The sequence below is a fragment of the Nannospalax galili genome, unplaced genomic scaffold (assembly GCF_000622305.1).
Source record: "Nannospalax galili isolate Female #2095 unplaced genomic scaffold, S.galili_v1.0 scaffold3166, whole genome shotgun sequence".
Taxonomy (NCBI): Eukaryota; Metazoa; Chordata; class Mammalia; order Rodentia; family Spalacidae; genus Nannospalax; species Nannospalax galili.
In genome coordinates, this window is record NW_008354275.1 from 25,669 (window position 1) to 41,324 (window position 15,656).

At 51.0% G+C, this 15,656-nt stretch overlaps 1 protein-coding gene across 1 annotated transcript in view; it reads left to right on the plus strand.

Moving 5' to 3' along the window:
- Positions 1-15,656, plus strand: part of Plcg2 (phospholipase C gamma 2) — a gene marked incomplete at its 5' end in the record, with an annotated part of 51,463 nt that overhangs the window by 22,794 nt on the left and 13,013 nt on the right. The window contains 6 exons of the mRNA XM_029555193.1: positions 193-312; positions 4,368-4,548; positions 6,622-6,693; positions 9,575-9,684; positions 12,938-13,034; positions 14,582-14,648. Of these exons, the coding sequence (XP_029411053.1) occupies positions 193-312; positions 4,368-4,548; positions 6,622-6,693; positions 9,575-9,684; positions 12,938-13,034; positions 14,582-14,648 (647 nt within the window). The remainder of the gene's footprint in view (positions 1-192; positions 313-4,367; positions 4,549-6,621; positions 6,694-9,574; positions 9,685-12,937; positions 13,035-14,581; positions 14,649-15,656) is intronic.

A 15,656-nucleotide genomic window follows, 5' to 3' on the forward strand; every position in this document is an offset into this window, starting at 1 on the left:
TAAAATAAAAATTAAATATAAATTGCTGTCCTTGGAGCATACGTGGCCAGGAAGTCCCAGTGTGATTTTTGTGGCTGTTTCGAGGCCCAGTCGTGGGTGTCCCAGAATCTCAAATCTCAGTACCTCCCCCACAGTGGCAGGTTTACAGTGGGGAGGGCTCTCACCTGCCTGGTTTTTCTGTTCTGGATGCAGATGGTACTATGACAGGCTGAGCCGGGGGGAGGCAGAGGACATGCTGATGCGGATCCCCAGAGATGGAGCCTTCCTCATCCGTAAGCGGGAGGGGACCGACTCCTACGCCATCACCTTCAGGTAGGCCGGTGCCATGGTGTGTGTGGGGTTCGTGCTCCCCAGAGGAGGTGTAAGAAGGGAAGGGGGGACCTGCTCCACTGTCAACAGCAAGGATGCTGGTAACAGCAGCTTGTGCGTCTCAAGTGCCAAGCAGTGTTCTCTCCGTCCTCCCTGTATATTAACTCACTTCACCTTCCAGAAGCTCCAGGGTAGAGGTGTGACCACCATCGTTATTTTCTTTATATATTCTAAAATTTATTTATTACTGTGTGTGTATATGATGTGTGCGTGGGCCCACCTGTGTCATGGGATGCATGTGGAGGACAGAGGACAGTTTGTGGAGTTGCTTCTCAACTTCCACTTCCACGGGTTCCAGAGTTCGAACTCAGGCCGTTGGGCCTCTTGTGTGGCAAGTGCTTTACTCAACGAACCATCTTGCCAGCCCATCATCTTTATTTTCTAAAGCAGGAAACTGAGGCTCGGTAAGGGTCAGTTACTTGTTTATGCCTGTGGGGGTGCTGGGAGTTGAATCCAGACAGCCCAGATGTGGACGCCTCCCATCAGCACCAGCTGCCTTGCCATCCTCTAGACAGGTGGGATTTCACTCCAGCACCCAGCAGTGACAGTGGAGGATTCGTGGACTGTCCCCCTTCCCTACCTGGGTCTGGGTGTTCTGCTGGTGGCCACAGCTCTTTTGTACAGGGCAACATGTCTCATACACTGGACTGCCTCTGAGACGTCTTCTGGCTGAGCCCTATGCTACAGCCTGTGATGGACTGTTCCAGTTATTCTAACAGGAAATCGAGGCCCAGATAGGTTAAGTGACCTGCCAAGCATCACATAACTGCAAAGCTGATACTCTGTCTTCACTGCAGAGTCTCCTGTCAGAGGCCTGGGGTGGGAGGGAGGGCAGCTGAGGCCTGTGGAAGTCTCCGACTCAGCCTGCCAGCCTGCCTGGTGATGTGAAAGAGCGAGACATTTGACTCCGAACTTCATACTATGGGAGGCAGTGGCAGCTCTGAGCCCATGTGTCTTATGGTAGCAATTACCCGACGTGCAGTGGCTGCCCGGGGCGCCCAGCTTGCTCCTGCATCCTCTCCCCACCCTGTTGCCTTTACTTACCTGTTGACCTGCACCTCTGGCTTTGGGCATTTCCTCACATTGTGTGTATCCTGCCTGGTCATTGTCACCGCAGCTTGTTGAGGACCTACTGTGTGCCAACTCTAGCCAGAGAGGACTGTGTCTATGTGGCTCTTCTGTTCTTGGTTCTGCCAACAGAAGGGGCCTGGGCATCTTTCGTGTCTTTGCCCTTGACTCTGCTCCTAAAACTCTGAATGACATCTGCTCAGCCTGGAGAGGAGTCGGTGAGTTCAGTTTATGGGTGTGTTGTGAACATTGCCTGTGCACCTGGCTCCAGGCTGTGGTTGGAGACCTAACTTTTGCTGTAGTGTTGACATTTGGGATGCTTTTATGTGTTGGTGACAAAACCAGATTCAACTGGCTGAAATACAAAGGGAAACGATGTGTCACTGCAAGGTGGGGGACTGAATTCAGCACTGCCTAAAGTTCTAGCCTCCTGAGGGTCCAGGATGCTCTGGTCCACAGTGGTCCTGTCCCGAGGGTCTGGGATGCTCTGGTGCACACTGGTCCTATCCCGAGGGTCTGGGATGCTCTGGTGCACAGTGGTCCTGTCCCGAGGGTCTGGGATGCTCTGGTGCACAGTGGTCCTGTCCCGAGGGTCTGGGATGCTCTGGTGCACACTTGTCCTATCCCGAGGGTCTGGGATGCTCTGGTGCACAGTGGTCCTGTCCCGAGGGTCTGGGATGCTCTGGTGCACACTTGTCCTATCCCGAGGGTCTGGGATGCTCTGGTGCACAGTGGTCCTGTCCCGAGGGTCTGGGATGCTCTGGTGCACACTTGTCCTATCCCGAGGGTCTGGGATGCTCTGGTGCACAGTGGTCCTGTCCCGAGGGTCTGGGATGCTCCGGTGCACAGTGCTCCTGTCCCGAGGGTCTGGGATGCTCTGGGGCACACTGGTCCCTGTCCCGAGGGTCTGGGATGCTCTGGTGCACAGTGGTCCTGTCCCGAGGGTCTGGGATGCTCCGGTGCACAGTGCTCCTGTCCCGAGGGTCTGGGATGCTCTGGGGCACACTGGTCCCTGTCCCGAGGGTCTGGGATGCTCTGGTGCACAGTGGTCCTGTCCCGAGGGTCTGGGATGCTCCGGTGCACAGTGCTCCTGTCCCGAGGGTCTGGGATGCTCTGGGGCACACTGGTCCCTGTCCCGAGGGTCTGGGATGCTCTGGTGCACAGTGGTCCTGTCCCGAGGGTCTGGGATGCTCCGGTGCACAGTGCTCCTGTCCCGAGGGTCTGGGATGCTCTGGGGCACACTGGTCCCTGTCCCGAGGGTCTGGGATGCTCTGGTGCACAGTGGTCCTGTCCCGAGGGTCTGGGATGCTCCGGTGCACAGTGCTCCTGTCCCGAGGGTCTGGGATGCTCTGGGGCACACTGGTCCCTGTCCCGAGGGTCTGGGATGCTCTGGTGCACAGCAGCTTTTTGGTTTGATACAATCTTGTTTGTCGTGTCAGTTTTTGTGTTCATTACCAGTGCTTTTGGGCTTCTATCTGAGGGATCATCGTCCAGGCTCAGGCTGTGGGGTGGTCCCTAGATGTTTTCCTGGAGAGCTTTGATCGTTTCAAGTCTCACCTTTGAAGTCTTTATTCCATTTTGAGTTGCGTTTTACATGTGGTATAAGGTATTTTTGATTGTCTATGTGTTGACATCGTGTTTTCCCCAGCACAGTGTAATGAGGAGACGTCTTTCTGCAACGCTTTCTTTGCTCCTTACAGAAAGCCATTGGCCCATAAATCATAGCCTTGAGTCTGGGCTCTCCACCCCGTTGCTGGAGGTGTCTGTTTTTCTGCGGACACCTTGCTATTACAGAACTGTAGGATGTTGGAAGTCCAGATTTGTTCTTTTTGCTCAAAATTGCTTTGGTCATTCAGGGTAAACACCTGAACACAGTATTTGCGTTCTTTGCTCCTTACAGAAAGCCATTGGCCCATAAATCATAGCCTTGAGTCTGGGCTCTCCACCCCGTTGCTGGAGGTGTCTGTTTTTCTGCGGACACCTTGCTATTACAGAACTGTAGGATGTTGGAAGTCCAGATTTGTTCTTTTTGCTCAAAATTGCTTTGGTCATTCAGGGTAAACACCTGAACACAGTATTTGTCCATATTCATGAGGCACAGAGTGCTATTTTGGCTCCTTTGTGCGTGGATAGTGATCTTGGGGTACTTAGCATAGTTGTCACCTAAGGCTTTGTCATTTGTATGTGGTGAGTACATGTGAGATACTTTTTAAAAAGAAGACACTCTTGGCTATAAAGTTCAGTTCTAACTTTATTTTCAACCAAAATGTTTCTGTTCCTGCTTTTATGAACTAGTAGACTGAAGAGTCTGTCTTGTTTGGGACTTTTTCTTTCTCTTGGTCCAAAATGGATGAAAAGAATAATTTATATTCTTTTTGAAGAGAAAATTCATTGAAACCGAATTTGGGCCAAGATTTCAGGATTTGGGGACCACTCAGAATTCTAGAGCAAGGATCAGAAAGCACTTTCTAGAGAGGCCTGTGGAGTAAGTGCTTTCGGTTTCGCAGGTCATATGGTCTCTGTTGCACCCCTGCAACTCTGCTGACCTTAAGAGAAAATGACTGTGGTGAAGACACAAATGAACAATGGATGTGTTTCAATAAAACTTTATTTATGAAAATACATGGGGATGGCTACATGGGACTTAGCTTGCCGTCTCCTGATCTGGGCACCTCCGAAGTCAAGCTCTGTGTTTCGGGAGGAGCTAGCAGGTTAGCAAGATATGCTGAGTGTTGAGCATAATACACAGATTCTTCCAGATTTGAGCAGAAAAGACTCATGTTTTCATTGCTGATGTTCTTGCTTTGTGTTTCGTTCATCAAGTCGCCTAAGGAAGGATAACAAGGTTATGGCTGATTGTTGGGGCTCTCGTAGCAATTGTGCAGCTGGAGAGTCCACAGAAGTTAACCCCATGTGCTCTTCCCCTCCAGGGCCAAGGGCAAGGTGAAACACTGTCGGATTAACCGGGATGGCCGGCACTTTGTACTGGGGACCTCTGCCTACTTTGAGAGCCTCGTGGAGCTTGTCAACTACTATGAGAAGCACGCGCTCTATCGGAAGATGAGGCTGCGCTACCCGGTGACCCCCGAGCTCCTGGAGCGCTACAATATGGTAGGTTGGCTCCTTTGGGATTTGGTACATTGTTTTATAGACTTTGTCGAATATCCGCAGTAGGTCCTGGGGATTCAGAATCGGCCACGGCACACACAGACCTTGTCCCTATGCTGGTCATAATCTGGTTTAGGAGAGATATAATAAATAAAAAACACATACCCAGTGTGAGACCGTGATATATACCAAAGGGAAAAGGCCGGGAGGGGGCAGGAGTAGAGGCAGGGATGGGGAGGTGGGTCTGGTTTTCTAAGGGTCTGGGAAGCGCTTACTGAGAAGGAGTGAACTGCTGTGGAGAAGGCGTAGGTGCAGAGACCCTGCAGTGGGATGCACAGACAGGAAACTGGGATACAGGAATGGAAGTAGGCCTAAATGCAGCTGCAGACACTAGGGGCCTGGGTCATGTAGGGACTAGTGGGTCACTGTAAGGCACTGGCTTTTAAAATATTTTTATATTTATGAATGTTTTGCCTGCATGTAATAAGTGCACCCATGTTGCACAATGCCCATGGCAGTCAGAAGAGGGCATTGGATCTCCTGGAACTGGAGTTATGGTCAGTTATGGTAGTCAACATATATGGGTGCTTAAAATTGAACCCAGGTTCTCTGCAAAAGCAGCCAAGGCCCTGGTTTTTAGAATCCTAAGTGCTGTAGGATTCTGAGTGAAGGAGAGACCTGACGTACGTCTCACTTCCCGTCAGATGGAGTCATTAATTTGTTAGGAAAAGATTGACTGTACTGTGCTGGTTAGGTTAAACTGTCATCTTGACACCTAGAATCAGCTGGGAAGAGAGTCTTAATGTGGGATTATCCAGGTCAGGCTGGCCTGCGGGCGTGCCTGGGGGAGGTTGTCCTGAGTGGTAATTGATGTAGGAAGACTTGGCCCTTTGTGGGCAGCACCATTCCCTAGGCGTGAATCTAGAACAGTAGTAGACACGGGGAATCCAGCTGAGGGCAAGTGAGGATCCACGTGTTCGTTCCCTCTCACTCTTGCCTGTGGAAGTGATGCCTTAAGCTCCTGCCTTGACTCCCCCACAGTAACACACTGTAACTGGAATTGTTTGTCAGATCAACCTTTTCTTCTCTTAAGTTGCCTTTGGTCAGGGTATTTGTCACAGCAACAGAAATGAAGTTGGACAGTGTCCCAACAGTGTGCCAGGAAATGTGTAACAAAGTCTGTCCTGAGCAAATTTGGGCTGTGGAGGAGAGAGGTAGTTCCTATATGAGGCATTTAGGTTCAGGCAGAGTCCACAGACCTCAGTAGAGGAGGGGCTACAGTGGATTGGGGGGTGACCAGAAGAGGGCGAAAGTGAGCTGAAACTCAGAAGACAGGGGGGAATGGGCCCTGATGGGCAGAGGGAGGCTGTGGCTCTCCTTAGAGGAGCAGAAGAACAGGAAGGCTGGGGGTGGAGCCAGGGCAGGCCAGGACGGGAAGGGGCCTTGGCAGCTGCTGCTAGTGAATACACAGCCCTCCGGAAATAGGGCCTGATGGGTGCTGCCAGTTCTCCTGGTGTAAATGTTTCAAGCTGCTGATTTGCTGTCCTTGAAGAGGGTGCCAGGGAGAGAGCTAGCCCTGGCTCTTGGGAGCACTCACCAGCACACAGCTGTGTCTTCTAATCTGCTTTTATGCAGGGACAGGGTCTGGAACCCCATGGGCCAGGGTAGGAGTCTCTACTTTTGAGATTGTTTCCAAATTTGGGGAACTTCTTAAAGGCCTCTCGATCTGCTTTTATGCAGGGACAGGGTCTGGAACCCCGTGGGCTAGGGTAGGAGTCTCTCTACTTTTGAGATTGTTTCCAAATTTGGGGAACTTCTTAAAGGCCTCTCGCTGTCTTTATTTGGCACCATAGCGAATTCTGTGAGGTTCCAACTCTTCTTTCCAAGGAACAGGAGAGGCCTGCAGCTGGGCTGTGGACTCAGGCCATTCCAGGAGTGAGGAATGTCTAGTTACTTCTGTTTTTTCAGTATTAAGCATTGGACCCAGGACCTTGCACATGCAGGCAAGTACTTCTGCCCCTGAGCCACGTTCCCCACGACTGTTACTTTTCTTTGTTCTTTTTTTTTTTTTTCTAGGAAAGAGACATCAACTCTCTTTATGATGTCAGCAGGATGTATGTGGACCCGAGTGAGATCAACCCTTCCATGGTACGGTACCTTTCTACTCACTAGATGGACAAGGAGTCCGTGCCCCGCCCCTGACCACTCCAGCAGTAGTAACAGGGACTATTCTGGAACATTTGACCATAACTATAATTTTTTTTTGAGACATGTTGATTGACAGTATATCATGTGGTTTTAGGGAGGTTAATAGAATTCCATCTAAATGCAATCATTCCTTTGCTAAAATCCTGAGTCCTGATGAACTCCCTTTGGGCCAAATGGCTTCTTATTAAAAGTCTTTTAAATGTTTTTTCCCTGCTCACTGACTGAGCCCGCAGTGTTTATGAATTCTGTCTGGTTTGCTGACCTCTTTGGGAGGCGAGTGCTATCTTGCTTTCCCACCCAGTCCCTGTCATGTAGCCGAGCAGGTAAAGATGGATTTTGCTTTTAGCCCCCAGCTCTCCCCTGTTCCATCTCAAATTTAGTAAAGGAAGAAATACAGCATCTTTTTTTTTTTTCCTGGGAGGCCGTCTGGCACAGGATTAGGGTACGGGTCTGGCTCCTGCTTAGGAAGGGGTCTGGCAGGTGGGCTCTGCTGAAATCCAGAGATGAGTTTCTTTCTTTGTTAAAGAAGTTTCTAACCCTTGCCCAGTGCAAATATTGAACAAGAAATGCAGTTTTCGGCATGCCTGCAGAATGCTTTAGCGAGTAGCAGCAACTGTTTCTAGAAGCGAAGGCTGGGTTGGTACTGGGACTGTCTGCTGCCTGCCTGGTGTTCAGCTTTTGCAGATTTCACCAATTTGTGGTCACCCCCAGAGGGATTTCAAGCAGATTTCTGTCTTTCTCCTTAACAGGGTGGTGTATTGGGAGTTAATTCCAAAAGCCTTGATTCATGAAACACAATTTCATGAAGCAGTTCTGCCCCTGAGAACCTCAGGCTTGGTGCATGGAGCTGTGAGGACTGTGTCACAGGCCCCTTTTTCTCCTCTTCTAGTACTGGAAGTGGATGCTAGGCAAGTGCTCTAACATCAAGCCACATCTCCAGCTGCTCTTTCCCCCTTAGCTTTTTATTTTGAGACAGAGCCTAGCTGAGTTACCCAGGCTGACCTGGAACTTGAAAGTAACTCAGGCAGGCCTTGAACTTTGGTTCCCCTGCCTCAGCCTCATGGGCAGCTAGACTTACTGGTCTGTGCCACTAGGCCAGGGCTCTTTTACGGTCTTTTAATTCTTCCACAACATTGATAAAATAGGCCAAGTTTATGACAAACCATACCTGCTGTTTGGTTCTGTGTCAGTGGTTGGCAGGGATGGGGGGTCTGGGGTCCTTTGAAGCCCCCCCCCCCCGGTCAGGCCAGATTTGGTGGAGTTTTAAGCACTTGGCACTCTCCTCTGCAAGGCTGATGCCTTTCTGTCACCATGAACCTGGCTCTGGTCCTCACAATCTGTAGTGCTCAGGTACAGGAGAGGAGAAAGGATGGAGATCTGGCTGGCTCCTCAGAGTGGAGCCTCTGGTGGGGCTTTTATGGAACCCCATGAAGCATAGCAAGAGCTTACTTTTGACCCAGTTCTGGGCCCAGCTTTTTTTCAGAGCTAATTGACCTTGGGCAAGGATCTTCATCCCTTTGTGCCTTAGTTTTCTCATCTGTAAGATGGGCACAATAGCACTAACTCCTTGTGGTTGTTGTGAAGATTAACAAAGCCTCTGTAGGCTAAAAGACTCGGGACAGCGCATGGGGCTAGACATGCCGGGACGGTGCTCTGTGGTGATAGACATGCCGTTTCTACCACCGCACAAATATGTCTCTACAACCCTGTGAAATTCAGAAACTTGAAAATTTTTAGTTTTATTTTATGTGTATGAGTGTATTGCCTGCCTGTTTGTAAGTGCACCTGTGTTGAGGGCAGAAGATGGTGTCAGATCCCCTGGAACTGGAGTTACGGATGGTTGTGAGTTGCCATGTGGGTTCTGGGATTCAAACCCAGGTCCTCTGCAAGAGCAGCCAGTGCTCTTAACCGCTGAGCCGTCTCTCCAACCCCGAAATAATAGAAACAAAAAGCCCCATTTTACACGGGGAAGGTGAAGCTCACATAGAAAGGAGAGGTCAGCACAGTTACTCCGACCTCTGTGTCTGACTCTGTCTGGTCTCGGAGGAGGGGTTTTCCCGAGTCCCTACAAGGCTGTGGACCTGTCTCCTTTGGGGATGAAGGAGGAGAGAGAAGCTGTGGTTCTAAAGAGGCTTAACAATTCCAGAGGCTCCGCAGAAGTATTTCTTGGCTGCGCATGCTCATGTTTTCATGGGTTCGCTCTTGACGAGCGGCAGGCATCAGGCGAATTCAAAGTTCCATCTCACGGAGGCTTTCTTGCTCCCACGGATACAGAGCTCAGTTTTGGTTAGTTTTTTGGAGCTTTGAGACCATCTAGCTATGTAGTTTAGGCTGGCCTTGTCCTTGAAATCCTCCCAAATCAGTTTCCCAAGTGCTGGGGTTACAGGTGGGTTCCACTTCAGATAACTCTTGAAAGATGTCAGTGACCTGCAGGTGGCTGGTTAGGGAACCACTGGCCTTTCTAAAAAATAGGGACAAGACCCCCAACGTGCCCAGGAAGTAGTGTCTTTGAACTCCCTGGGGACTTCAGAGGTGGCAGTAATGGTGGTGTAATCCAAAAGCTATTAGTTGAGAAACTAGCGACGTTGGGGTTGGGGCCGCCAGTCCCGCATGCTGTCCCCTCAGGCTAGGCACGTCTCCAACCCACCTGGTGCACTTTTGGAGCTTTGGTTCCTCTGCAGTACCGGCCGACGCCAGCAGATGGCGCTGTCACCTTGTCCTCCTGTGCCTCTGGTGACCCAGTAAGAAGCTGATGGTGCCCGTGATGCTGTCTTCCTTCCCAGTCAGCCCACTGACTTTTTCTTCCTGTCTTTCTTCAAAGCCTCAGAGGACTGTGAAAGCACTCTATGACTACAAAGCCAAACGCAGCGATGAACTGAGCTTCTGCCGGGGTGCCCTCATTCACAATGTCTCCAAGGAGCCTGGGGGCTGGTAAGGCCGAGCGGGGGCTGGGCTCTTGGAGGTGAACTTGACAAGTGTCCTCTTGTGTTTACGCTCAGGTGCTGGCTGAGCTCTGAGTCCTTGTGTCTCACATTCAGGACTGGCTGTGTCACTTTGTGCTGAGTCCCTGGGAAGGTGGCTCGGTGCCTGGAACCTTCAGGAAAGTAGATCAACACCGCTGTTGCAGTTACCAGTATATCATAGATAATATATTTCCTATCACCATCTACCCTGTTTTTGCAACTGCAGCTATTTACTGATGGCTTCTTATATGCTAAGCACTCTGTTAATTGTTTTCCTACATCATCTAGACAAATCTTCCTGACGTCCTGTGGAGTTAAGGCTGAGCCTGTTTTCCACTTAGCAGATATAGCTACTGAGGCTTCCCAAGGTTGCATAGCTGTTGTGGATGTTCTTCCAGTCACACAAGCTCATTGTGATTCTAAATTCAAATTCCTTTGTTATTGCTTAGTCCTGTGTTCTCTACAGTGCCTGTGTAGATTCTTTTTGAGGCTAACGGGACCTAAGGTTTCTGGAGCTCGGTTCCCATTCTGTTGTCCCCTGTGTTTCATAGATGAAGAAACTGAGCCAGAGATGGCAGGCTGAGCTCTGAGGTCAGGCCTTGTGCTGGATAGCTTTAGTGTGGGGTTTTTAAGGTTGTACTGTCTTAGGTTGTGGTATTAACATCATATCTTGGGGACAGAAATTGGAAAGTTATGGTTTAATAGTGATGTTTGTGTGTCAAGTTGACAAGGGGTCAGTTGTGCTGGATAGCTTTAGTGTCAACTTGACACACCTGGGTTGAGGGAGCCTCCATTGGGGAATTTCCTCAATTGGACTGGCCTGTGGCCATGTCTGAGGGGCATCTTCTTGATTGATGAGTGATGTGGGAGGGCCCAGCCCACTGTGGGTGGTGCCACCCCTGGGCAGGTGGGCCTGTGTTGCATGAGAAAGCAGGCTGAGCAGGGGCCAGGAGAGCAAGCCAGTAAGCAGTGATCCTCCATGGGCTGTGCTCCAGCTCCTGCCTTCAGGTTCCTGCCCTGAGTTCCTACCTTGGGCTCCCGGATGAACTGTGACCTGGGATATGTAAGCTAAGTAAGTCCTTTCCTCCCCAAGTTGGTAGTGGTCAGAGTATTTTGTCACAGCAATGAAGAACAAACTAAGGCCTCAAATCCAGAGTCCACACAGCCTCATTTACCTGCCTATTCCTGCATCAAATTCATTTAAAATCAAGAGAACCTCTTAATTCCCAAGCCAGTTCTTAGCTGGCTCCCTCTCCAGAATTAAAGTCACGTAACCCCAGGTGAGGTGCCGCTGCCCCTGGTCTCCCTGACTGCTTGCCCATGGTGGTGTCGGTCTGTCCCCACTCCTCTGCCATGCAGGGACTTGGCGTTGCTGAGGCCCCTTCCCACCGAGTGGCACAGTCTATAGCTGCTCCCTCCTGGTGTTCCCGCCCTGAGTCTGGAGAATCCCTGTGGATAGTGGGTGCCCAGGTGAGAATGCCCGAGTCACACTGTCTTCTGGTGTGTAGGAGACTGTCATGCCTTCTGACACCTCATGTCAACTTCCCCAAGACTTTTGTCTTGAGATGAATTAAGAGACGGGGGATAAAGTCCTCTGGCCAAGTGGGCAAATACAGCCAGTCCTGTCTCATGACCTGATGGCGAGGGCGCCATCTACCGGGCTTCTCCTGTCAGTGACCGTTTTGAATCTTCTCAAACTGGTTCCCATATAGTTAGGGGGACCAACTATGGTTTTGTCTAAATGAGGATGTTAATATCACTAATTATAGGTGGGTAAGAGGTGAAAGTACTCAGTCCTGGACTCTATCCAGATAGCCTGTGCCTGAGCTGGTCTTCAGAAAGGAAGATGAGGGCAGGGAACGGCCAACACCTGGCAGCTGCTGTGTGGTTGGTGCCTCACATCCTCCCTCTGCTTGTTCAGGCCGAAGAAATAAACTAAATGCTTTCTGTCACTGCTGTGCTCAGAGCTAATTAAGAGGAAGAAAGATGTCAGGTATTGGGGAAGGCAGATGTAGGATTCTAAATTAGATGTGAAAGCTGTGTCTGCTCACACAGTGGTGGACTCAGGGTGCTGGAGGAAACAGAGAGCAGCCCTCAAAGGCTCCCTGGAGGAAAAGATGCGGAGCTGAATCTCATGTGTAGGCTGCATGTGTAGGGCCTGGCACTAGACAGTATAGCAAGGACATCTGGTGCCTCTGGAGAGACCATGAGGTTTGGATCACAGGGGGGTCCTGGGCCAGACCCAGCTGGGCTGTGATGCTAGGATCCTGAGGCTGGATCCTGTTGGACCTGGGGAGCTGTCATGTGGTGTGGTCAAAGGTACTTTTGGGATGAGTCCTCTGACAGCAGAAAGTGGCTCAGTGGCTGGTCAGATTGAAAGCAGGAGGTCTGGCTGTCAGGCGCTGCCTTGGGGAGAGGACAGAGGAGCCCAGTGAGGTGGCACATCAGTAGATGGATTGCATCTTGTCCTGCAAGCACTGTGAGGTGGGGTGGGGACCATATTTTAGCTGAGTGATGAGAAGAACACTTTTGTGGTGCTAGGCATTGATCCCTGAGCGTTGTATATGCCAGGCCAGTGCTCCACTGCACACCGCGGCCCCTCACTGGGGGAGTCCAGGACAGTGCTCCACTGCACACCGCGGCCCCTCACTGGGGGAGTCCAGGCCAGTGCTCCACTGCACAGTCACACCCCCGGCCCCTCACTGAGGGAGTCAAGGCCAGTGCTCTGTTACTTAGCTGAATCCCAAGCCCAAGAACACACATGGTTGAGCATTCACTGGATGCAAGATGCTGTTTAAAACACTCGGCATATGGTACTCCTAGGTAGTCCTAATACAATGTGAGGGCAGCCCAGTGCCAGCTCCGTTTATAGATGGTGAGTCTGGAGCACAGGGTACCAGCATAGTCAGTGGTGGAGCTGAGGTTTTTGCATGGCCACGTGACTCTAGATCTTTATATACCCTCGCATCTACATTCATGGCCTTCCCACAGATGGGGTGGGCGGCCTCCCGGGAGTGTCCTTGAGGCTTCTGCTTCAGCATTAAAAATTTTGACTAGCCTTGATCAAACACCAGGTTTCCACAAGGAGTTCTCACTGGTGAGCACTTTAAAAAGATGCACACTCCTTTTAAAGTGCTGTGTTGTCACAGATGGCAACAGCCTCTTCTGGTATCTGGGCTGGCCAGCACAGTCTAAGCCCTGCTGCCCGTGCTTCTCTGCAGGTGGAAAGGGGACTACGGGACCCGAATCCAGCAGTACTTTCCATCCAACTACGTGGAGGACATTTCAGCAGGTGATGTTGAAGAGTTAGAGAAGCAGGTGAGTGTCCATCATCTGTTGCTACAGCTTTGGCCGGGGGGTGGGGGTCCCATGAGCCATCTCAGAAGGCGACTTTTGACACATGCTAGTTGAGGTCTCTGTGGAACCTGGCATTGGAGAAGGCAGAGTGACACAGAAATTGGGACTGGCCCCGAGCTGTCAAGGGTGAAAGTCCTGGTGACAAGCTGGTTATGTTTTAATCAGGCTGAGCTGAGGTGCAAGGCTTTGAAAGCACAGCACAATTCCCCCTGGAGCGAACGTGCCAGACGGGAAATTTGTCCTCTGCTCAAAACACTTGCAAATGAAACACATTCAGTTTAGGGAGCCGGACATGCGAGACGTGCCTGGTGTGAGCAAATAAAGGTGCCTCTCTTGGGTTTTGGTACCTAGCAGCCTCTTACCCAGAATGCTCTGGGTAGGGGAATGCAGCCACTTAGACTTTGCCAGTCCTGCCCCAAGAATGATGTCTTTGTAACAAGGACATTAAATCTGTTTAGAGCCTGTGGTGTTTATATCCTAAGGGAGGATGGACAGTCTAGGAGGGCGTCCTGGAGGAAGGAATGATGGAGCTTTAAAAGTCATGCTGGAGTTCACTAGCTTGAGATGGGCAGTCACCTCCTAAACAAGGTGGGGTGGTGGAAAGGCAGTTCCCAGGGTGCTTGGCTGGGACAGAGGCATGGCCCTTACTGCCACTGTATGGCATCACCAACCTGGCGGGGGCAATACAGCAGCGACTTCATCTCAGCAGGTACCCAGGACAGTTCAAGTATGCAACGGGGCTGCGCTGAGGAGGTTGACCAGGGCTCAGAAAGCCTTGGGAACTAGATGGTAGAACACAGCTGTTGTTTCTGTAGGACACGGGGAGCCATGGAAGGTTCTTGAACTGGAGAGGCAGAAGGCCAAATGGTCTCACCTTATACTGATATCAGATAAGGGCTCTGGGATGGGGTTTGAAACTGGTTCTAGAAGTCATGAGGAGTGTTTTCGTAGATTGGAAGATGAGACGCCAAACAGGCAGACGCTTGCTTGTGGCTGGTCCCTGTCGTCTCTGTGCTTTGGAGTCGAATTCATGAGGAGTGTTTTCGTAGATTGGAAGATGAGACGCCAAACAGGCAGACGCTTGCTCGTGGCTGGTCCCTGTCGTCTCTGTGCTTTGGAGTCTGAACTCTCTATGTGGACCAGCACTGTAATAAAAATGCATTTTAAGCACCTCCACGGGTGGCAGTGCTAAACAGCACGTTCTGGGGCTAGAGAGATGGCTCAGCAGTTAAGGGCACTGACTGTTCTTGCAGAGGACCCAGGTTCAACTCCCAGCACCCACGTGGCAGCTACGAACTGTCCTTAACTCCAGTTCCAGGGGAATCCGAAGCCCTCTTCTGACCTCTGTGGCATTGCACGACACAGGTGCACTCACATACATGCAGGCAAGACACTCGTCCACATAAAATAAAAATTTCACATTATAAATGGCACATTCTGAAAACCAAAAACGCGTGTCTTCTCGTTCCCCCTTATGCCGACCCAGACTTACATTTTTTCCTTCACAGATTATTGAAGACAACCCCCTTGGGTCTCTCTGCAGAGGTATTTTGGACCTCAATACCTACAATGTCGGTATGTACACATGTTATCTTAGCCTGATTCCCACACACATCCCCTAGTTCCTGAACCTCGGGTTCAGCCCAAGAGGAGAAGTGGTTGACCCTGGGCCCGTGTCACTTGCACCTGGGTGAGGCACCGGCTGAAGCCAGGTGCTTGGGGACACATGGGTTCGTCATGGTGGGGTCTGCTGTGGGTACCCACACACAAGGATGTCAGAGCCCTGGCTGGTCCATGAGGAGCACTGGTGACTATCACCTGGTGTTATCAATGTCGTCTTTGTGGGTCAGCATCTCCCGATGTTAACGTGCTTTTGGGTGGCTGAGCTGTTAGACAGGCTATGAGGGCTCATAAAATTGGGAGTCTCAGCCTCTAATCTCTTGAGACACATGCCTGTCACTCCCCTCTGAGCCTCAGCTGCCCTAGGAAACCGAGTCTACCACACTGCGGGTATGTGTCACCATGGTTGTGACTGTGTAGCCTGGGTGCAGGTGTACACAGAGATTGCAGGCCATGATTTGCACACAGCTCCCCATGTCCATGTTTAAGTAAGTGTGCTGCAGCTCTTGTGGGAGGGGCCTGGCCTGCAGGGGATGTTCAGGGCACAGAGCCCAAGCTGCCTTCCTGTCTGAGCTGCCTGTGTCCCCTGCAGCTCACTGGGTCCTGAGCTAGGCCTCATCCTCCCTCCGTCCCCTCCGATGACAGACGTCTGCCTTTCTCTTCCCCTTTGTGTGAACTGGGTAGGGAAGGTGGAAGGTCTCAGTGGACAGATGAGGAAATGAGTTGCCACAGCACTGACTTGAGGTTCCGTGGTGAGTTCCCGAATACTGGGGACTGTCACCTTCATGGCTGATGCTCTGTGTCATCTCCTTTCCTGTACTGTACTGTCCTTTAGATGACGTGAGGACATCACTCAGTAGGGACTTATCAGGTGGGATCTACCCTTGGCTCTGCCACTCCTGGCCATGTACTTTTCCAGGACAGATGAGGAAATGAGTTGCCACAGCACTGACTTGAGGTTCC